Consider the following 24,838-nt stretch of genomic DNA (forward strand, 5'->3'; position numbering starts at 1 on the left):
TTCTCAGGTGATTGCTATGGTAACGTTCAATTTGCAGAGCGCTGATAGGCCTACGCGACTGCACGTCACAAACTCTCTTTTCGCAAATGCAAACCAACTGCCCAGTTCGCTTGCCGTATATGAGCTCAAAAGAGCGAAAATAGTTTTGAATGTGAGAGAAGATAGACTAGTTTATTTGTGTAAATGTTTTATGAGGCCAACTCGGCCTAAACGACATTTTTGTTTTTGTTTGTATACATTAAAACCTCATTTGCCTAGTAAAGATGGAGCAGGGACTGGAGATGACAGCAATGATTCCTGCTTTGCAAGAACTAGCCAGGTAACATCAATGGCTGCTAACAGTGCTGGACATTCTTCTGTTATATAACGTCAGTAGTTTATTAACATGTCCTTAATATTCAAATTCACGTCAGTAATAACCCACTTTTGTCTTTTCCAGTGCAACCAGGCTGTGCAGAAACCTCGTCAGATCCTGTGTCAGTTCATTGACAGAATACATCTGTGTTGATGTCGGTAAGATTGCAGCTTGCATTTGGTTGGTCTACTTGTGTGTTACCACTTTTAGTATAATAAAGTTTAAAGCAAATGCAGTGGTGCCTAAATTAATTTTGGACGACAATTGAAAATGCTTCAGTTTTGTCTCAGACTTTTGCAGTAAGGGCAGGCTCAAATCGCGGCAGCGGCACTTCCGGTGTCATGCTCAGATGCCACTGACTTTACGGCATGTGCCGCAGTATGTGGCTGGTGCCACTGAATTTAAACGGCATGTGCCGCTGTTTATGAATGATGCCAGTGAATTTCTACAGCAAATGCTGCTGGTTATGAATGATGCCAGTGAATTTCTACAGCAAATGCTGCTGGTTATGAATGATGCCAGTGAATTTCTACAGCAAATGCCGCTGTATATGAACGATGCCACTGAATTTACACGGCATCTTCTCTTGGACTGTTTAAAGGCTCGTTCACCTCTGGCCACTGTCCTTCTAACCAATTCATGTCCGTAACAGAAACATCTTTGCTCACAATAAGGGACTATCCTACTGATTTTATGAATGTTAACATTTTTTCAAAATGCTTTTTTATTGTTTTTATACTTTCACTGTCCTATTTATTACCTTCTTATATTTTACTGTAAATTACTATACATTAACTGCATTCTGGTGAATTTTGAATGCATTTGAATCGTAATGTAACCTATGAACAGCAAATCAAATTTTAGGACAAATATTCTTGGAAAAAAAGTAGCTCTCCTCGAATTGTTTGTGGTAATGAAGATGTTTGTAATATTTTGTACCTGCTTTTAGGAACCTCATCCTGTAAATAATAGCAATAAAAACTTCTTATAAAATAATACTAAGTATGCCAATAGAAAAAGCCTTTTTAATATGATCATATTGCATTATAGGTATGATACAATTAAAATACTACTGTTAGGCCTAACATTTTTATCATAATTGCTTGATAGTCCCTTACAGTGAGTTCTTAAAATTAACGAATCACAGACGTTATTCTCTCATCACTGGGAATACTGCACAAAGCAAACAAAGTCTTAATAGGCTATTGAGTAACTAAACTAAACAAACATCCTTTCTGTATTACCACCTGCTCATTTTGAAAAAAAATGTTAACATTCATAAAATCAGTAGGATAGTCCCTTATTGTGAGCAAAGATGTTTCTGTTACGGACATGAATTGGTTAGAAGGACAGTGGCCAGAGGTGAGCGAGCCTTTAAACAGTCCAAGAGAAGATGCCGTGTAAATTCACTGGCATCATTCATAAACAGCGGCATCTGCCTCGTAAATTCACTGGCATCATTCATAACCAGCAGCATTTGCTGTAGAAATTCACTGGCATCATTCATAACCAGCAGCATTTGCTGTAGAAATTCACTGGCATCATTCATAAACAGCGGCACATGCCGTTTAAATTCAGTGGCACCAGCCACATACAACAGCACATGCCATAAAGTCAGTGGCATCTGAGCATGACACCGGAAGTGCCGCTGCTAGATGCCGCTGCCGCGATTTGAGCCTGCTGTCTCTCGACTTTTGAACTTCTTTGTTTTTTTTTAGTCAGGTTTCTGTAGTCTTTTGCCTAAGATACAGTTATACTAATCTTTCCCACATTGTAGTTGCTCTGGAGTTGTGCAAGAAGACCAGTTCTGAACCAGTGTGTGTCATGCTACTGGACTCTGTGCAGCACATCATTAAATCCTCTTCATTTATGTTCATACACCCACCGTGTCTTTCTGATAACTTCTAAAACACAGAGAACAGCTGTACTAGTAGGCTGATTTGATTTAACCTGTTTATTTTAAAGGAACTGTTCACCTGACAATCAGAAAATGAAAATGCTTTCATCATTTACTCACACTCATGCCATCCTAGATGTGTCTGACTTTCTTTCTTCAGTAGAACACAAATTAAGATTTTTAGAAGAATATTTCAGCTCTGCAGGTCCTTACAATACAAGTGAATGGTGACCAACATTTTGAAGCTCCAAAGGAACATAAAGTCAGCATAAAAGTAATCCAGAAGACTCCAGTGGTTAAATCCATGTCTTCAGAATGGATATGATAGATGGGGGTGAGAAACAGATAAATATTTAAGTCAGTTTTTACATTAAATTCTCCTCACTGCCCAGTAGGTGTTATGCACGAAGAATGCAAATTACTAAAAGCAAAAGAATAAGAATGTAATAGTGGAGATTTATAGTAAACATTTCTTAAATATTGATCTGTTTCTCACCCACACCTATCATATCGCTTCTGAAGACATGGATTTAACCACTGGAATCTTATGGATTACTTTTATGTTGCCTTTATGTGATTTTGTAATTTCAAAATTTTGGTCACCATTCACTTGCATTGTAAGGACCTACAGATCTGAAATATTCTTCTAAAAATCTTTGTTAGTGTTCAGCAGAAGAAAGAAAGTCATACACATCTGGGATGGCATGAAGGTGAGTAAATGATGAGAGAATTTTCATTTTTTAGTAAACTATCCTTTTAAGCAGAATGTTGTGGACTGACAGCTTCAGTCACCAGCAATATTTGGTCTGTTTTCCACAGAGCTGATACGTTTAATGCAAGATCTAGTGCATAAGAATCTCATGCTCAGACCATCTCCCCAATGGCCAGTGGTGGTGGAATGCTTCTCCATCGCTTCTACAGAAGCTGCTGTTTACCTGACCCCGACCATCCTTCAGCTGTCCTCAAGTGCCTCGGCACAGGCGTGGTTAGTAACTTCATTAACAGTTCTGACAGATGTTCTGCAACGCATAATTTTTCTAAGAGAATTGGGCATCTTTGGGATACTACTTGTCAAAGCAGTGTCGATGGTGTTTTTAACTTGCATTGTGACTCTGGGAGGTTTCCCTGAAGACCATTCACAGCCATTTTTCTCTGTTTATTTATTTCTGCTGGAGTGCCTCTGAGGTGTCAGATCTCAGTGTCTATGCTAGGGAATTCCAGAGTCTTTTCCAATTTGTTTTCCAGCCAGAGCAAGGTGCTCATGGCAAGTTTCAGAGAGTTCACCTAAACATGCTGATGGAGAGGCTTGAGAAACTGGTGGTCGGTGAGACTCTTGAGCAGCTGGAGGTGAAGGCTACACCATGTGATGTCTTCTGTTTCATCCTGGAGTTTGTTCCCCCTGGATACGAGTGTGCGGTGCAGATCCGAAAAGAGAGAGTCACAGCAATTTGCAAAGCTCTGATTCAGACCACTGGAACTCAGGGACAGCAGGAGGTAATGACTTAAAGAACAGTTCACTTCAAAATTAATATTCTATCATAATTTTTTTAACCCTCTGGTCATTCCATACCCCTGTCACTTTCTTCCATGGAACACAAAAGGAAAAATTTAGCAGAATGTCCTGGCTGCTTTTTTCCGTACAGTGACAGTGAATAGGAACATGATCTGTTGAGCTCCACAAATGACAATAAAGCACCATAAAAAGATAAGAAAATTGGTCAATATGACTTGTGCGCTGTATTCCAAGTCTTGTGAACTCATACAATAGCTTTATGTAAGAAACAGACAGAAATTTGAATTCTTATTCACTTAAAAATTTGCTCTCCACAAGGGCTGTCAATAGGGCTGAGAAACTAAATTCGAATTTTTTACTTAAATATTATAAAAATTTGAATTATATTTGAATTTTAAAGAGATTATTTCAGGTAGGGGGAAATCTACAAGACTTCTGATTTTTAAATTGTTATGTCTCTTACGTCCACAAGAGGGCGCAACAAATCGCTATAAACCAATCAGCACTGTGTTTTATCTATTGTTTATTGCAAAGAACATATCTGGCTGTTAACAATAGTGCGTAAAATAATATTTTTGAAGTCAAAAGATTTAGCTAGTTCACATTCTCAAATCGTAAGTAAAAAAGTAAAACAAGAAAATAAATGCTTCAATAAACACTTATGTTAACTTGCAGAGTAGCCTAGTTCGGTGCCATATTAGGCCTACTTCCATGGTCTCAAGCTTCATAATATTATAAAAATGTTTTATTGATTCCAACAAAGACAAGAATAGATTTAACAAACAGAATTATACATACGGAATCAATTTATAACCATTTATAAACCCCCCCAAAATCTTGGTTAGACCTAGCCCACCTTTGTCAATCAGCCTATGCAATTTACTGAAATGTAATCTGGGACGTTTACCATTCCAAATGAAGGACTTTGCTATGCTATCAAATTGCTTGAAATAAGAGAGGGGGACATCTATATGGAGAGACTGTAGCAGGTAGTTGAATTTTGGAATACAAATAATTTTAATAACATTAACCTTCCCAATCATAGATAAATGTAATGAAGCCCACCTGCCCACATCGCTTGAAAACCCCAACTAAAGACCCCATTAAAGGGTCAAACAAAACTGATTTTCGCTTGAATGCCCCAACGTCGCAAGGGGGCTGCGTGAACTGTTGCTCTTGTGCCCTATCATGACACAGGAGGTCAACGGTCAGTGAACTTTTTCACTAAATAATGTATGGGATTTCAGTTTGTTTCTCACCAACCCTTATCGTATCCTTTCATAACAATCATGAGTCTCATGGAATAATTAATTAGTTTTCTAATTAAACTTTTGCATCCTTTTGAAGCTTGAAGATGTAGTTAACATAAAATTCCATTGTATGACATTACTGAGCACAACATTTTTTTCACAATTTCTCCCTTTGTGTTAAGAAAAAGAAAGTCATATAGGTTTATAACAACACAGGGGTGAGTAAACAATGACTGAATTTTCATTTTTAGGTGAACTAATTCTTTAAGAGCTGTTTAAGAAAATATCTCTGCATAAAATTTCTTCAGTTGTCAATCTGACTGTGTGCATCCATCTACTGTGTGACTTGATTATTATATTAAATACTTTCTGGGATTTCACAACAGCACTGCTTTACTAATGTTGTGTGTAAGGCTGCACATGCTGTGTGAGTTGGAGCATGCCTTCACTGAGCAGCAGAAAGAAAGCACAGAAGCTGGAGTAGCCAAAAAGCCTGAGGCCAAACTCAAATGGGAAGCCTGCCTACTCATGACCCAGAACTCATTCAGGGCCAAGGAGCTAGTCCTAGCTCTGTGAAGAGCTCTGCTCAACCTTAGCAAGGGGTAAGAGCATGTTACTTAGGTAGATTATTCTATTCATTTGCCCATTTCAGTAGAATGCACAGAATGTTTGTGTGAAAAAACAAAGAAATTAGCTAGTTTCTGTGTGTGCATTCACTGAATCTGGCTTTTGTGTTCTCAGTGTATTGTCTGTATTTCTGAATTATTCTGAATAAATTTTCTTTATATTTTTTTTTACATAGCAAATAACTAAAAAGTTAAATACTTAGACTTTAGAGTAAGTTTGTTATTCTAATGAAGACGTCTTTGCAGGTCTTTATGTGAGGAGCAGGTTGGGGAGTGTTGGCTGCATTGTGCTCATGTGGCCAGGAGATCTGGCCACCACCAGACACCTTTCAACGTCCTGCTCAATGCTGAGAACTCCCATCTCTCTGAACTCTTCATCGAGAAAGCCAAGTGGCTCTGGTCTATTGTATAACAGTTTGACTAAATATGTTCAACTAGGCTTAACTCCATAACCGAAAGTGTTGCTTGCTGTTTTTGCTGCAGGGTGACGTACATCAGGCTCTGATAATCCTGCAGAAAGGTGTGCAGCAATGTTTTCCTGATGACCAGCCACTCACTGACCCCAAGAGGATCCAGATAAAAGGGAATACCATGCTGCTGGTGGGCAGATACATAGAGGAGACAGCCAACTTTTGAGAGCAATGCTATTATGAAAACTTATAAGGTATATCAGACAACTAATAGAGCCTTGCAGTTTAGTAATCAGTACATCTATCAGGACATGCCTAGGATGCTCACCTTTGGAGCCAAAGTTTGAGTTCGAAAAAGGTAAGGCATGAGAATAGACTTGTTTCCCCAAATCCGAGATGATTAACTGCACTAAAATAGAACAGCTAACCAATTTCTTCATTCTGTTTTAGTGGGTTGCTCAGACCGAGCCCAGATGTGTGCAGAACTTACCAAGATCAATTCTGTTATTAGCGAGCACACCAGCAACCTCTCACCCTACTAGTTCCTCACAGCCTTTTCACAGCTGATCTCATGAATTTGCCACTCCAACAATGAGGTCTTTGCTGTTCTGATGGAAATAGTGGCCAAAGTTTTCTTGGCTTACCCTCAGCAAGCTATGTGGATGATGACTGCTGTATCAAAGGTCAGAGACCTTGGCTACAACTACGACTATCAAGTCTCAAGGAACTTTTCTCTGATATAAACTGTTTAAAGGGATAGTTGACCCAAAAATGAAAATTCTCTAATTGTTTACTCACACCCATGCCGAGCACAAACGAAGATTTTTAGAAGAATTTCTCAGCTCTGTTGGTTATTACAATGCAAGTCAACAAGGTCCAACATTTTTAAGTTCCAAAAAGCACATAAAGGCTGCATAAAGTAATTCATACGACTCCAGTGGCTTAATCCATGTCTTCAGAAGCAATATGATAAGTGTGAGTGAGAAACATTTCCCTTTAAGTCCTTTTTTTTTTTTTTTTTTTACTATAAATCTCCACTTTCACTTTCACATGGCATGAGGGTATTTTGGTTGAACTATCCCTTTAAAAACAAACAGAGCAATCAAAGAAACATGTTTTAAAAACATTCCTGCATGATCCTTTGGTTGAGTGGAGTAAACCTGTCAAGGGTTCCTCCATGAATCAAGTTAATGGATCTGGAGATATCCTCAATGAGACGGTACTTTAGCTTAAATGGCAGTGCTCATCTATTACTTTTAAATGCTTGTATATTTAGCTAAGTGGCCTTAAATTATACATAAACACACAACACTTTTGACTGCCATAATTTCAAAGCACTCTGATGCTATTAATGCAACATAGTAAGAATACCCTTGCCTTGTGGACTGTAAGGGCCACCTCTTTACTTGCAATATGAGCTCTAAGCTATAATTTAATCTTTGTTCCTTTCTAGGCTAAGACCCATGTTTTGGACATAGAGCAGCGACTTCAGGGAGTGATCAAGAACAGGAATAAAGTGATGGGTTTGCCTCTGTCCATTGAGGACCATGTACACTACCTCATTCAAGAAGCCACAGATGATAACCTCTTGTGCCTGATGTACCTTGGATGGGGTCCTTATCTGTGATGAACGTGATTGCACTTAAAAGATTTAGAACAAACTTGAACATAAGCTTTTTGTTCGGATCTGTACTTTCCCTCATTTGTTCAGATTCTGTTATGTTTATATCAGTGTTCATTACTATGTTCCTCAAAAGATTACATTTCATTCGTGTTTTCATATTTAATAATGAAATACTCTTAATACAGTTTGTATTGATGTTGTTCCCAGGGGGAAAAAATCTCAGAACTAGAGATTGTTTATTTGTCACAAAAAAAAAAACAAAAAAACATTCCTTATCTCACAACTAAATGTGCATTTTTAAAGTGGTAATATTAATTAAAATGTGCTCTGGTATTGTCTTTATAAAACTATGGTGGAGATTTTTTTCTGATTCAGATTTTATGCAGTTTTCTCCTCAGTGTGAGCTGGAGTCTTTGTATATTTCACAAGGATATTTTTTGAAAGCCCTTAATATCCTCATAGTAGAAATTGTCAGCGCTTCTGGCATATAAATGCAGTTGACTGGTCATGCTGTCTGTTATGAAGGTTCTCCTGGTTTCTGATTGGTTGTCGTAATTATCTTCACACGCGCTCTGACAGCCAGAGTTCCCACCTTGTCACGCGCGTGAAGACCACCAGCTCCCGCCAAACATTCTGATGCAGGTATGTATTAAAATGACGTGTCAGTTTGATCCATTTATTAGACGTATTCTAATGTCTTTTTTTGCGAATAAAATGTTTATTAGGAGGTGTACGTTGCTAAAATATAGTCGAACGTCGAAATGCAAGCCTGAGGCAAACGGCTAAACATGTAACGTCATTGCACATATATGAAGGGATTTTGCACGTTTTCATAAGGTTTTAGGTTTTGCGCGGGATTAAGAATTTTCGTCGTGGTGTTCGATGCATTACCGTATTACCTCTTTTTTTCTTTCTTCCCTTATACCATTTGTATTCTGTCATGTCAGCCAAATATCTGTGACCCATTTTATACGCTGTACAGCCCTTGTGTAATCAGAAATCTGTAACAGTTAAATCATTTTAATTGTAACGAATATGCCTCAGTTTCAACTCGATGAGACAGCTGACTATTTCACTATTCCAAGAAGCAAAATATCGTGGGCATTTGTAACATTTTACTTTCATCACCCACTACTACAAATGTACTAACAATAAGTAGGGTTCCCACTGCAATGTAAAACCTGGAAATATCAGGTAACAAGTTTTTTAAATGATTTCCATGTCTGGGAAAGTCATGGAAATTATTATATCATTTTCTAGTTGTTTAGCTTTAAATGTTTGCTCTCTATTAAAAAACAATTCATATCAAGTAATCATGATGGAAAAGGTGTGGCAACCACAACCATGTAATAATATAAGGGTTGAATTTTTAAATGGTTTTACTAAAAATATGAAGAAATTGCATATTAAATATTTGAACAGTTTTGTACTCTGTGTTAAACTTGGAATTAAATTTGTGGGTTGAGTAATGTCTTGACCCTAATAAATGTCATGTGGTGTGACTTAATATTTATTAAACAATGTTATATTAACATGCATAATATTTGAACAAGCTGTACAGTGAGTGTTTTTGTCATATCATTTCAGCACAGTATCCTTTAGGTGTTTGTGAAATTTACAGATTCATTTTTTATTTAAACCCCTTACAATTTATGGGAAAAGGATAAGAAAACTGTGTATTTTAGCTTATTGTATTAATGATTAATGTTCACTGATTAATCATAAGCAGAAATTAAATATCTAGTTTTGAATTAAATATTTTTACTGCCATAACTGGTTACATCACATGATGTATGGTTGCATCAAATGATGACAGACTGCATGACATTAAATATGGTTAAAAAAGACAACAGCACAATCATGAAACAAAATAAAGTACTTCGCTATAAATAGAAAAAAAAAACTCGTTCTTTCGTGAAACATTTTATAACAGTCCATTATAACAATGGACATCATATATTTAATTAATTTATATAATTCAGTTATAATTCATCTGGTCATTATGCCAAATATGATAACATTAAAGTTCAGTATTTTTTTGTGTGTGTGATTTTAAATAAATTTTCAAAAGAGAAGTTACTGGTGAATGGTCGCACCACATTTTAACTTTTTAAAAGTGAAAAAATGACCTATACCTAAAAAGATTGGAAAATTAAAGTATTACACACATTTTAGAGGAAATACATACTGTATATATGCATCATGCATTTGACCCATAATAGTTTTTGCCTCCATTTGGTACTTATTGTTTTAGCTGTCAAGAATGTAAAGCAAAAGTCTAAATGGAACCCTACATTATAATTATTTGAAATTTGTTTTTATCTGTTTTACTAAATATTTGTCTTCAACTGTATTATTTAATGAAGTAATGTTCATAATGGATTTGTAAGATGTAGAAGCTATAACATTTTTATTTATTTCATAACTAGTGTTACAATTGACCCCAAATTCACAGTCAATTTAAAATCTGGTAGCAACTAGCAGCATTTGTAATTCTTGTTAAATTTGAACCAGTTAGAATATTATAAAAATTCTATATAAGTTTAAATTCAAAGGCATCATCATGTAAAATAAAAGTAAGCCTACTGAACATCTTTAAAATAAAAATATAAAAATACTTAAAACGTCCAAATTTTTCATGAAGTAAAACGATCACACTGTTTTTCTCAGGCACAGAGAAAATCACAGAGGAGCTCGGAGCGTATGCTTAAAATTACATGTTTTATAAAATCTTTTTGATCTTGTTAAAATGTTAGTGATAAATTCTGAGGTTGAGATAGTAGTTGCATTTATGATTTAAGCACACATTAACATAAGTCTAAAATACAGTGCATCCGAAAAGTATTCACAGCGCTTCACTTTTTCCACATTTTGTTATGTTACAGCCTTATTCCAAAATGGATTAAATTCATTATTTTCCTCAATTCTACAAACAATACCCCATAATGACAATGTGAAAGAAGTTTGTTTGAAATCTTTGCAAATTTATTAAAATTAAAAAACGAAAAAAAAAAAAGAATAACATGTACATAAGTATTAACAGCCTTTGCTCAATACTTTGTTGAAGCACCTTTGGCACCAATTACAGCCTCAAGTCTTTTTGAGTATGACGCTACAAGCTTGGCACACCTATTTTTGGGCAGTTTCTCCCATTCTTCTTTGCAGGACTTCTCAAGCTCCATCAGGTTGGATGGGGAGCGTCGGTGCACAGCCATTTTCAGATCTCTCCAGAGATGTTCAATCGGGTTCAAGTCTGGGCTCTGGCTGGGCCGCTCAAGGACATTCACAGAGTTGTCCCGTAGCCACTACTTTGTTATCTTGGCTGTGTGCTTAGGGTCGTTGTCCTGTTGGAAGATGAACCTTCGCCCCAGTCTGAGGTCCAGAGCGCTCTGGAGCAGGTTTTCATCATGGATGTCTCTGCATTCATCTTTCCCTCGATCCTGACTAGTCTCCCAGTTCCTGCCGCTGAAAAATATCCCCACAGCATGATGCTGCCACTACCATGCTTCACTGTAGGGATGGTATTGGCCAGGTGATGAGCGGTGCCTGGTTTCCTCCAGACATGACGCTTGCCATTCAGGCCAAAGAGTTCAATCTTTGTTTCTCATGGTCTGAGAGTCCTTCAGGTGACTTGGCAAAGTCCAGGTGGGCTGTCATGTGCCTTTTTCTGAGGAGTGGCTTCCGTCTGGCCACTCTACCATACAGGCCTGATTGGTGGAGTGCTGCAGAGATGGTTGTTCTTCTGGAAGGTTCTCCTCTCTCCACAGAGAGACGCTGGAGCTCTGTCAGAGTGACCATTGGGTTCATGGTCACCTCCCTGACTAAGGCCCTTCTCCCCCGATCGCTCAGTTTGGCCGGGCGGCCAGCTCTAGGAAGAGTCCTGGTGGTTCCAAACTTCTTCCATTTACGGATGATGGAGGCCACTGTGCTCATTGGAACCTTCAATGCTGCATACATTTTTCTGTACCCTTCCCCAAATCTGTGCCTTGATACAATCCTGTCTCGGAGGTCTACAGACAATTCCTTGGACTTCATGGCTTGGTTTGTACTCTGACATGCACTGTTAACTGTGGGACCGTATATATACAGGTGTGTGCCTTTCCAGATCATGTCCAATCAACTGAATTTACCACAGGTGGACTCCAATCAAGTTGTAGAAACATCTCAAGGATGATCAGTGGAAACAGGATGCACCTGAGCTAAATTTTGAGTGTCATGGCAAAGGCTGTGAATACTTATGTACATGTGTTTTTTTTTCGTTTTTTATTTTTAGTAAATTTGCAAAGATTTCAAACAAACTTCTTTCACGTTGTCATTATGGGGTATTGTTTGTATAATTTTGAGGAAAATAATGAATTTAATCCATTTTGGTATAAGGCTGTAACATAACAAAATGTGGAAAAGTGAAGCGCTGTGAACACTTTCCGGATGCACTGTACCTGGTTTATGAGTAAATAAATATACATCCTTTTATATTTGTATTTGTCTCTATCAACAGTTATGTATATGAAAAAATGGATCTATCAAAAAGCGAAGATTCTTCGGATGACAGTAAGTGTTCAGATAAAAATGCAGCACATGGCCAAAGAAAATACACTGAAGGACACAAACCTCACAACTCCCCAAATACTGGATATGTAAGTACCAGTGAAAGCCCATGCTCACTGCCTATGCCAGACATTCTTAAGACACTCTCTTCAGGGTTTAGTGACACTCTCTCAGAAGGCAATGGACATCTCCGCAGCTCTGTTAAAAGGAGCAGAATGCATGGGTTGCAGCAGACTGAGAGCCCTGGATACAAAGATGGGACCAACCAGCGCCATCACCATAAGCTTGTGACCAGTGTCAGCTTTTCAGGATTTGAGGCGCCTCTACGGCTGCTTCACGAGAATCGAGAAACATCTGGCAGCAGTCATGAAATCATTGATTACCGTAATCTAACACCTCAAGTGCCCTTTGTGCCCTGCATAGCAAAATCTATTCCTAAAAAGAGGATCTCCCTAAGGAAGCCTAGAAAGACTATTAAAGACTTGTTCGTTCATAAAAGACATAAGGATGAGAAAGCTATGTCACCAGGTACACCGTGTGGGGTTGAAAGTGAAAATGTACCAAAATTGATACGGACGAAGAAGTATTTTAAGCACAGAGAACGTGCCTCTGCAGGGAGCAGGTATGATCGTGAACTCAGCGAGACATTCTCAGATTCATCAGGTGAATATTCAGCTGATGTTTGTGAGGATGCTGCCTCATTAAAAAGCTTTGGATCTCAGGCTGGTTGTGGAGAGATATTTGCTGATGAGGAATGTCTTATATCCCCTGATCATGACAAAGCTACATGTGAACCTCAGAGACAAAGTCCTACTGCTGCAGGCTTCCAGGGAGGTAAAGAGTGTCTTGCCTCACCAGCTCACCTCCTGGACATGTTTGGAGTGTGGGAAACCCTAAACAGAAATATACTCTTTGGACAAAGTTCAAGATCATCAGGAAATGCAACAGAAACCACAACACCTATTGCAAAATCTCCTTCCACAACTAAGCCTGGAAATGTCACAACAAATCCACCCAGACCTGTAGAGTCACAGATTGGGGAACCGAATACTGACCTGATAACCCCAAAAAGTGACAACCAAGAGAACTTTAGTGATGAGGGCTACTGTGATTATGTTTCTCCTGGTTTTGAGGACCACAGCAAAGGTTCTCTCACCCCAGATCATTCCAACAAGTTCCCTAGGGACACTTGCAGCGGAGATGCTCTTTACGAGCTGTTCTATGACCCCAGTGATGCAGAGATAACCCCTATCTTTGATCATGAGATAGATCTTACAGACAGCATTGTTGGCCAATGCAGTGACCTTCCATTATCCATGTACAGCTTCCATGTTGGAGCAGAGGAGAATCTTGCCCCACCTTTTGCTAGAGACTTCATTGGCCAAGAGCTTGTGCAGAGTAAATGGATGGGGAAGGATTGTTTACTAAAGCTTTGTGACACAGAGATATCTCTGGCTATGGGTATAGTTAACTGGCTGAAACAGAGGACAGACAAAAGCGACCCAGCGGAACTGAGGTCTTCACAAACTAGCAGTGCGGACACAGGCGATGTATGTCTGAGATACAAAACCCAGTCAGCGGGGGTTAGAAAACCATCAAGAAGAGTCCCTCCAAGAACTGGTAATAGTAGAGAAGATATGCTTAATGTCACAGAGAAAGACTCAACCCAGCAAGGCTTTGTTGTTCCCTTAATAGATTTTCCCTCACAATTTGACGTTAACACAGTGATGTCAAACTTGGCTTCTCCAGAGAGCCTACCCAAAACCCCAACGAGTGGTGTGTGTTTCAGAATATTCAATATCGACTCCCAAATGACCCCAAGTGGTGATTTGCGGTCTCCTGTGGTAAGCTCACCTGGCTCTGGCACAAGATCTTTGTTTGTGCTGGCCATAAACAAGGAATCTCTTTGTGAATCTTGCAGGAGCTCCCTAAGAACTGGAGATAAAGATCTGTACCTGTGCCGTTCTTGTATGTCCCTCATAGAGCACATCAAGACTTCAGACCTGTGGGCCTGTGCCAGCCTTCCTCAGTCCAAGACACTAATTCCACAGCCAGTAACTAGAGATCTTCTATCACCAGCCAGCACCTGCGGGATAGAAAGTGATATCAGCATAGCTTCTCTTGTTGAGCAGTGTGCTTGTCAGTTGTCTTCTATAAAGATTAACATTACTCAAAAGCCCTTACGCTGTGAAAAAAGAGGTGTCCTTGAACCTGAGCTAAAGGAACAAAGGGTTAAAAGGAACAAAGAACAATCACAAAAATACCTAAAGTCAAAGCTCAAGAAAAGACCAATGGCAACTACAGAGAAACACATGCATGCTAGACATTGCTTGAGGATGTCCAGTCTCTCTGAGGATGTTCATAAACCTTCTCTTTTGGAGACTGAGGGACTTGGCTTTGACACTACTAATGGTTCAGATGGTTTGGTGTTGGAAACTTACAGTTCATGCACTGACATAGACACATCTCAAGGTACTAGGCCTACTTGTCTTCCTCTCATGGCCTCTACCTTGTCTGAGTTTTCTTGCAGAGAGGATCACCATATTCACCATTTAAATAAGATGGAAGATGGAAACCCAGCCAAAAAGAAGCATAGATTACGCCATCACAGGAAGTCTGCCGTGAATAGTGAGGAGTCGTTTGTCTTCTCGAGGGAGAAGGTAGAATGCAGATTCAGAATGAAGTAAAGCCCATGTTAAACAGGTGCCAAATTCCTCTATTCAAGCTTTAAAGGAATGTAAAGTAATGTAATAATTTTGACTCATCCCTCATTTATAAAAAAAGAGGAAGCAAAACTTGCAGTTACAGTTAGGCGCTTACTGTAACTGCTTACTGTAATTGTTACCCTAAACCCTAATCTGCCCCATTAACTTCCATTGTAAGTGCCTTACTGTAATTGCAATTTTTGCTCATATAAATAAATGAGGAACAAGTTGAAAATATTTTTTTTGGTAATCAACATTATGCCACAAATGCTGTTGATTGAGCTTAATTGTATTGAACCCGGAAGATTCATTTTACACAGCCTGTATCTTTTCAGTTGATGTCTTGCAGCATTTCTAAATAGTAAAACAGAGTAAACCTATTAATGGATCAATACTAATTCAGGGCTCGACATTAAGCATTGTCATGTGCTTGTCCTCCGGACAAGCAAATTGGTCATTCTCTTGTCTGAGTAAAAAAGTTACTTGTCCGGAGAGAAGAAAGGACATATAAGTTACATGCTCAAGTAACATGGCAAAGTATATATTGTAAACTGCACTGGGTAGGGGAGGAGGCTATTGTCATATGATAATTATTGTATGTTACGTACAGTATGGTAGTCAAATAAAAGAAAGTCTCCATTGCCATCATTTACAGCAGGGATGCTCACACTTCTAAGGAATGAGATCTACCATATACAATAAAGGCTATACATTATCATAATACCAAAATTTCAGTAGTCTGTAGTGAAATTTGATGATTCTCAATACCAGCTTCAAAACCACAACAAATAAAAACACTAACTAATTTGTTGATTATGGAAGAATGGTTTCAAGTTCTTAAGTAATTATTCAAGAACAGTAAACAGTCAGTAATAAAATAACAATAAAAAAACAGCACTGAATAGAAATTGATTAAAAATAATAGAACAAAAAATACAAAGTAAATTCAGTGCAGCAGCAATAGGCTATCAAGTATTCAAGTAAACATTCAGAATGAAATGCAACATAAAACTACTACTGGTCTTTTCTGCATGATTATAATACATTAATACTTTTTAATGCTACTAAAGTTACTCAGTCAAGAGCAGTGAGTGTTTTCTCATTTTCTTGTTATGGTTGTTTGATTATTATAATGACACACTAAACGACAGCAGGTCTATTAGCTTACATTTATTCTTACAAGTCCGACATTTTAATACAAATCTGCTTTTTTCTCCGCAGTTTACGTTCAATTTAGACATCACTCTCTGTGTCTACATGAATACCTCACCAAGATGGGCATTTTGGTGGTATTTTGAAATGTATTTGACCGTTCAGGTGCGCATTACCGTGAGCATGCTCAGCACACACACACATATGCCACCTGTCAATCAAACAGGGCGCAGCTGTTACTAGATCGCTTGTAAATTATAAAATTATGTGCTCTGGATTACTTTCAACAGCAGAATAAGAATATTAACTTTCTAATAAGTGACACAGGCCTAGGCTATCACAAATACAGCTGGTTATTTTTTATTTTATTTATATTTTAATCAGTCTGCTTGTCTGGTCAGGGAGGTAAAATTCTCTTTCACTTGCCCCTCCAAAAATCCACTTGTCTTGGACAAGCAGACAAGCGTTAATATCGAGCCCTGCTAATTCCTGTTAGTAAGGATTTAATGAGAAGATAAAAATAAAAAAATATATTTTTTTAAACATTTAGTCATGTTAAAGACCAGCTCCACAATATCAACAACCATACAGTTTAAGCTCTAAAAAAAATAGTCTCTTTTAAAAAGGCAGCATACTGAATTACTTAGGTCTAATTATGGGATAGTGGCTGAAATTGCATCTCAATGTGGAAAATGTATTATTGTATGTAATCCAATTTGGTGTTTTTAATGGAATATAATTAATATTTGTGATACTTGTGTTAATAATGAAGACTTTCTCTTAATGTAATATTGATTACTGGCAGGAAAACTATTTAAAGCTTATTTATTTTAACAGCTGGTGGGTTTCTGTATTTTGCAGTAGAAGCATTGCTTTTAATACCCCAGATTATCTGTATACAGAAGCAAATGAGTACAAAAAGTGTCCACATTCACTTGCTTCATAGCTTTACAAATTCTTGTTAACTTGCTGCAAGAGAAATAGTGCCTAGTAGATTTTCTTATTAGTCATTAATAATGACCATGGGGGTGCTTCAGAAGCACAAGTGCAAGCAAACCCACAGAGGAAACATATCATTTTGTCCCTCATCCTGCTGTCAAATTATACCATGCCTTGTAGGTACTAGATACTCACAGCAAGCACTTTCTCCTTTAGTTCACTTATAAACAATGGCAAGAGGTGAAGCGGTTGCCACAGTGTACTTTAACAGACACATAACCTGCAGTTAATTGTTTTGTTTCAGAAAACAATTGGAAAAATGCTATTTGATGTTGTTTAACACCAAAAAACTGAATATATCCTACCGCAAATAAACTGTAGTTCAGGTCTCCTTTAACACGGCCAGTCACTATAGCGTAGATATTATCCTACTGCCGATCAGGGCCTTTAAAACATCTTCTTTTAATTACAACATAAGGGAGGGAAAGGCCACTGTGTTTGTGTCACAGCATTTCAGTAGGCTTCAAGGCTTTCTGAGAGTTATACTGTAGCTGGGTCAGCAGCGGTGCTAGAAGGCTCTGATCTACGGGTTTGGAGTGTGCGTCATTGAGCATTGATGAGCCGAGTCTGTAATTAGGATTTCAGGGGAAGGGAGGGAAGTCAGCAGTTTTAGTAATTTGTGCTATTATTAGCAGTCTCAGACAAGGATATCAAAAAAAAGAAAAAAGAAAAAAAAATGCTTCTGTGCTAAATTGATTCTTATTATCTACACACTGATATGAAAATGTACATGTAATAGGAAGAAGATAGGCCACCTGTATATCTGGATTTGTTACTTTGTAAATTACTAATGCAAAATTAAGGTTCTCATTATGTTTGTGTGTGTGTGTGTGTGTGTGTGTGTGTGTGTGTGTGTGTGTGAGAGAGAGAGAGAGAGAGAGAGAGAAATTTTAGTTTAAATTAATGAGAGCCAAGGGAGCCAAGCCTTGAAGCTTCAAGGTCAGGTCCTCCCTACATATCTCTATCTCGTTATATACTGTATTTCAGCCTGTTATCTCAAAACCATAGCAACAGCACACAGAGGGGAAAGCTCTCAGGATTTTGGCAGTCTCCCAGTGTGAGAGTTGAAGTGATTATATGATGTTAAGATTGTCAAGATGCTGATTTGATCCTGCAGTTAAATCTGTAATGTAATAGTTTTGGAGGGTGTTGTGTTTTTATTATAATTTCATTACTTTTTATTGTTTGTTTTTTAACGTTTTTATTATTGTAAGATGTTTTCTGTGATTAGGATTTTAGTGTCTCAGTAAAAAGCATCTTACCTAATTAATAATTTAAAACCAGAACTGTGGAACTGGAAAGGGAGTGGAATTTAAGTAGAATAGCTTGTTAATAATTTAGTAAGACTGTCTGGACCTTTTGACTCAAAGAATGGTATTTAAAGGTGCACTTTGTTTTCTATATTAAAAATGTTTTACTCCTAAAGAAATTAATTGCAATTTTGAAATATTTGTATACTGTATTATCATGTTCACTCATATGAGATAAAGACTAAAGTCATATTGGTAATCTCAGTAACCGCCCTTTTATTGGACACCTTTGCTCGTGGATTAAATTAATCATGGCTGACTGTGAATACAGATTATCTACAATGGCATCTTCAACTGAAAACTATTGCGTTTGAATGATGCTACATCCATACCCCTATGTGTCAAGTAAGAATTATGCATTGCCTGTTTAGTTTCAAAAAATCACTCTACTAATCAGACTAAACTGTATTTTCTTTCACCTTTCAGTCTGCTGCTCTTCTCTAAACAGAGTTGCTTTGGAAGTTAAAGAAGCAAATAAAAGTAGGCCGGTATGACAGTTGTTTGCAATAACCAGGACAACATGTAGTGACAGAGAACACTTTCTCCTTTATAACTGTGAGGCAGTGGAGTACATTGTTTATTTGGTTCTTAAAGGACTGAATAGATAAAAAAAGATTTTGTTTTATCTAAAGATTTAGCTTTATTTCAGTGTTTGAATTGGTATTGGTACAAAAAAGTACTGTCTAGAACCTGTTCTTCATTAGCAGGACATGCATTTGACTGTGGCCTGAGGAAATCATGTTTAAATATTACTTGGCTTGTTTTGGGAGGTAATGTCATGGATACACGGGTGAGACATGAACAGTGAATGATCTATTGACATACTTTTATTTCCTGCTCAGCTCTCAGTGGATCCACACACAGACAGCTGTTTGCTTGCACATCTGGAAAGTGTGAAAGCGTATATTCACTCTAAGCCACTGGCGACTTCCAACACTGTGCGGGGCACAGTTCAGCCAAATATGCATTAAATATATTGTATCTACATGCTAAGGAGTTGTGGAGGTCAGCATGATGTTGTCAGAAATTAACCTTCATCAGAATGACAGGTTTACTGATAAGTGTTATTTTTGCACTGTAATGATAACATTTGACCACTGTGGGGCAGTATATACATTTCACAACCTATGCATGGTTTCCGAGGACACGATCTGAGTTTGCATAGAATGTTTAAACCAGCCGCATTTTTAAAGTCTGTCTAGGTCTGCTTGTCTTTTCTCATACATTATCTTTCATTAAAACAGGACATTTTCTACTCATACTTGTTTATGAGTTGTCTCATCGGCTGCTCCCCCGCAGTTTGGCTTGCAGCCAGAGGGGAAGGGGGTTGTGTTGGCTTTGCTCATGGGAGTGTTCTCAACAACCCAGGACCCGCTAAAAAGCAGATGTGTATAGAGCTGCTTGACTGTTGCCCATTGAGAGAGGTGATGCTGAACAGGACTCTGTTCTCTCTTCTGGTTGGAGGAATAAACCTTATACTGTTAGTTTGGTTGCATGACCCTACTGATGATTTAGTCCAATGACATAGGACACAATGAGGGACTGTGTCAATATTGAGGGGTGGAATTAGCCTTGCGTTGAGGACACTGGTGGAAAGGGAATAGACAACACTTTTGGCAATGTGAGCCCTTGTTGAGTTGGTTAATGCTTGCATGAATTAAAAGAAAACAAAGATCTGTTTTGAAGTATAGCAATGCATCCGATGCAACTGCTCGAAATAGTTAGCAATGACAATATTGTAGTTTAGTTACCAATAATAGGAGTGCATTTGACAGATTTTTATTTATTTATTTTTTTTTTTCATTTTAGATGTTCAAAGCAGTCTAGAATACTCATAAAAAGATTATTAAATAAATATTCCTGGTTCAATACAAGTCAAGCTCAATCTACAGCATTTGTGGCATAATGCTGATTACCACAAAACATTTTTTGCTTTGTCCCTCCTTTTCTTTAAAAGTTGGGGTTACAGTGAGGCACTTATAATGGAAGTGAATGGGGCCAATTTTTGAAGGGTTGAAAGGGATAGTTCACCCATAAAGGAAAATTCTCCCATCATGTACTCACCCTCATGCCATCCCAGATTTTGAAGCTATAGGTGTGGGTGAGAAACTGATCAATAAGTAAGTCCTTTTTTACTATAAATGCTCCTCCCTGCCCAGTAGGTGGCAGTATGCACGAAGAATGTGAATTGCCAAAAACAAAAGAAGAATAATGTGAAAGTGGAGATTGAAGGGGCTGTGTAGGGCTGTGTTCCACTTCAAAAATGTCCCCCTTCCCTCGCTAACTTCCCTCCGTCTCATGGACTCAGATGTACGTCACTGCTTATGTTGTGTGAGTGCCCACTACTGGTGGAACCCGTGCAATGGGTTTAACTGGAACACCCTAAGCCCTTGATCACTTTGAGCACGTTGAAGGCTGATGTCAATTTGTGGAATTATTTTGTGATTTTTGCACCTGAGAAGATCAAGTTTTCGGAAATCGATGTAATCACAGTTTCAGGTAAAGTTTAGTTGTAATTTCAGAGGCGTATGTATAAATCTTGTCTGTTTATAAAAAATATTTTTGGACCCACTTTATATTTGGTGGCATTAACTACTATGTACTTAACCATTTTATACAACGTACGTATTATGTACATACATGTTGTTGCATTGTAATTACATTTAAAGTACATTACATTTGTAGTTACACTGTTAACTTTACCCCTAACCTAACACAACCCTTACCCCAAAACTTAACTCTAACCCCTAATCCTAACCCTAACCCTACCCTTACTCCTTAACCTACCCGCACCACCAACCTCAGTAGCAGCAAATGTGGGAATTTTGCAGAACAACTTGTAGTTACACAATAAATACGTAGTCTTATATTTAGTATTAATACATAGTAGTTAAGGCCACCTAATATAAAGTGTGACCAATATTTTTATTGGAATTAATTATTATAAAGGATTAATAAAGTTTTACAAATACGAAATGGTAACATTACAATGAACATAGGCTATGGCTGTGTAACAGTCAGTTTAATGTAGCTACAAGTATTATGCTGTAAAATCTCACACTGCTTAATTGACCCAACTTTCATCATACAATAGAATTGTTTGGGTATGGGGTAGTTTTAGTGTGATCTGTGCTGTGATGCCACAATCAAGTTGCATTGTGGGATTTGGAGCTGCCTGAAGCATACACCTGAGTAGGCTCGCTTCCTTGGCCAAAATCGAGGTGTTGAGGGTCTGTCAACAGAAACTACCCTTGCCCACTTAACGAAGTGGAACTTCAGAAATGGCGGAAGGGATTCCCCGAGGGGAAGTGCTTAGGGAAGTTAGCGAGTGGATGTTTAAAGTGAAGTGGAACGCAGCCTAGATTCTAGAAGGTAACCCCCCGGCAGTCTAATTCTCATGAGAGTCTATTTCTCTGTTACTAAGGTTTGGTTTAGAGTTCGATTTAGTGGTGGGGTTATGGTTAGTGTTAGGTTTAGGGGTAGGTGTAGGGTTTCTGAAGGACTCTAAATAAACACAAAATCACAGTGTGTGAACATTCAATGCGGCTCTCGCAAGACTTTATGTAACTGGGGGGTTACCTTCTAGACACGACTGATTGAAGGACTTAAATATTGATCTGTTTCTAACCTACACTTATATCGTGTCTGAAGATGTGGATTAACAACTGGAGTCGTATGGATTACTTTTATGCTGCCTTTATGTGCTTTTGAAGCTTAAAAATGTTGGTATCCATTCACTTGCATTGTGAGGATCTAAAAATCGTCATTGGAGTTCAACAGAAGAAAGAAAGTCAAACACATCTGGGATGACATGATGGTGAGTATGAGAGAATTTTCATTTTTCTGTGAACTATCCCTTTAAACCCTCCAAAATTGGCCCCATTCACTTCCATTGTAAATGTCTCACTGTAGCCTCGATTTTAATTTTTTAAGAAAAGGAAAACGAGTAAAATGTTTTTTTTTTTTTTTGTGGTAATCAACATTATGCCACAGATGCTGTAGATTGAGCTACATTTGAATTGAACCCGGAATATTCCTTTAAGGAAGTTAGTGATTAATTTGAGAAATATATTTTATTTAAAGCTGCTTACACATGGAAACTGATATGTTTTCTAATGTCTCTTGTACAGATTCTGGTTTTCCGGATCCTTAAACCCATTTCATTTTACTGTGCAGTACCTCAGGGCAGCTGAACGCTCTACCAACTGTCAAAGTGTCTGTCTTTCATCCTCAAGAACTCTGACCTGCTTGCTCGTTTTACTGTCAACTCAGCGACACTGTGGGCCAGGAACAACAATACGTCTGTTGATCTGTTTGTTGGAAAAGTGACATTTGTCTGAAACCTGTCATATCAGTATTTTTCCTCTTCACTGTGTGGTTTTGCTTTCATTTGCCATTTTTTTTATTTCAGGTTTTCTGCTGGTGTTTTTTAAAACCAAGGATCAATGACAGGACATACTAGTGCAATAACTACAACAACACTTTATTAATGTTTAAGGGAGACATAAACTGATAACTGTTCAATTGTTCTAACAGAGAAAACTTTGTAAAACTGAAGTTCAACTTAAAGGAATTTAAAGTACATTGTGGGAAGTTACACTTTAGGAGATTTTTGTATACAGGATTAAAACAATCTGACAAACTATTTGAAAAGCTCTAAGCTGGAGTTTAGAGGGGAAAAGATCAATTTCTTTTAAGGATTGGGACATTTCAATGGAATCAACTTTGCATTTTCATTTGTCCTGCCATTAGTGTTCAAGACAGAGACGGGTAATGTTTGTCAGTGAATAAATTAGGAAAAGTAGTCCCTTGAAAGAACGCCTCTGATCTGGCTGATGTGACCAGAATTGATGAGTGCTACTAAAAAAAGGGTCCATTCATACATATAGTAGGCCTCCTCAAAAAGCAGGCATGCAGGTGGTGTCGTCTTTGTCCATTTTGGAATGTAATTCTGGCATTTCTGCCCCTTTATTATTCTGTAAATACTCCACTTCAACTCAACTCAACTTGGACTGCAACAGTCCAGCTGGGGCTGTTACATCCCCTTATATGGCTATCTATACCTCTGTCCATACATCTATCTTTGAGAAGACAGTTATCTGCATAAATATAGACGTGGATATGTTTGTGAGCAGACAGTTATCTGTTATGTATGAATATATTATATGATGAATCTTGCAGAAACACTTTACAATAAGGTTCCATTCATTAACATTAGTTAATGCTTTAGGTATCATGAACTAATAATGCACAATGTATTTTTTACAACATTTATTCATCGTTGTTAATGTTAGTTAATACAAATACAATTGTTCATGTTAGTTCATAATGCATTAACTAATGTTAACATATACAACTTTTGATTTGAGAAATGTATTAGTATATGTTGAAATGAACATTAACCAAGATTAATAAATGCTGTAAAATATTGTTCATTGTTAGTTCATGTTAACTAATGTTGTTAAATAATGTTGACAAATAGAACCTTATTGTAAAGTGTTAACCATCTTGATAAAAGTAAGCCAAAGGATAATTTTATTATATTATATTGTATTATATTTCAGGGCCTCAACCTTTTTTCATGAGATCAACCATAACCATTGCAACATTTAAGTGTAGTGCAGTGCACTGTGGTGTCAATGATAAAGCAATGGCATTCTTATTAATAGATTATTTTCTATTTGACAATAAAATTGTTTCAAATTTGGTAATATTACATAGTAAATTCCAAATTTTCTGAATTGAACAGAAGCTTTATAGATAGCTTACAATTTCTCATCACTGTCATACTCAAATCGAGGGGGAAAAAAGTTTCTAAAAATATTCTGAATTGTTTTTTTATCTATGTTCATGGTCTGTATTTCTTGTAAAAAATAAATAAATAAATAAAAGTGATAAGTCTTCTCAGGATAAACTAGAATCAAAATCCAAGAATTAAGAAACTAATATTAGCATGTGAGACTTGAACCACTGACAATAAACTAATAATACGACTTCTATGAAAAAAACAAATGTGTTGCATGATTTTAGGCTGTGCTAACCATAGATATGATCTATGATGTAAACTATGTTCATTAGAAAGTGCATATCGTGTTGGAATGCAGTATTAAGAAGGTTATTTTGTTACCTTTTAGTGCCATTATAGACTATTTAGGACAAGGCAGCTGACAATTATCGTAATTCTGTGCAATATTTCTAATTAAGTGCTTGCCTTTGTCACTAAGAATAAATAAAACCTATTTATGAATCCATGTGCATTTATAGTATCTTTTTTTATTACTGTTGTTGCGTTCTACTTATTGATTTCACCGCCAAAAGTGGACTCTTTCAAAACCATGCAGATGAGCAGAAGTGACAGACCAGTTGAGGTGTCAGCACTGTATGTATCGACTAGCTCAGACATTGCTTAATAGACAACAATAGTAAAGCAAACAACAGAGCGACCGAAC

The 24,838-nt window shown here is 37.5% G+C and overlaps 1 protein-coding gene across 4 annotated transcripts; it reads left to right on the forward strand.

Annotated features, from left to right (window-relative positions):
- Window positions 1–89: 89 nt before the first annotated feature.
- Window positions 90–24,640, forward strand: LOC127442574 (uncharacterized). Of its 4 annotated transcripts, XM_051700712.1 has the most exons (10): window positions 90–319; window positions 440–513; window positions 3,072–3,237; window positions 3,498–3,746; window positions 5,429–5,617; window positions 5,888–6,409; window positions 6,502–6,734; window positions 7,505–8,317; window positions 12,174–14,926; window positions 22,520–24,640. In XM_051700712.1, the coding sequence occupies exon 9, from the start codon at window positions 12,190–12,192 to the stop codon at window positions 14,908–14,910; it is 2,721 nt and encodes a 906-aa protein (XP_051556672.1). In that variant the 5' UTR covers window positions 90–319; window positions 440–513; window positions 3,072–3,237; window positions 3,498–3,746; window positions 5,429–5,617; window positions 5,888–6,409; window positions 6,502–6,734; window positions 7,505–8,317; window positions 12,174–12,189; the 3' UTR covers window positions 14,911–14,926; window positions 22,520–24,640. The 4 variants fall into 4 exon arrangements, with proteins under 4 accessions (XP_051556672.1, XP_051556673.1, XP_051556670.1 ...); XM_051700713.1 differs by having other exon boundaries at window positions 3,498–5,617; window positions 6,502–7,026; XM_051700710.1 differs by having other exon boundaries at window positions 3,498–5,617.
- The last annotated feature ends 198 nt before the right edge of the window (window positions 24,641–24,838 follow it).

This window comes from Myxocyprinus asiaticus, chromosome 6 (genome assembly GCF_019703515.2).
Source record: "Myxocyprinus asiaticus isolate MX2 ecotype Aquarium Trade chromosome 6, UBuf_Myxa_2, whole genome shotgun sequence".
Classification (NCBI taxonomy): Eukaryota; Metazoa; Chordata; class Actinopteri; order Cypriniformes; family Catostomidae; genus Myxocyprinus; species Myxocyprinus asiaticus.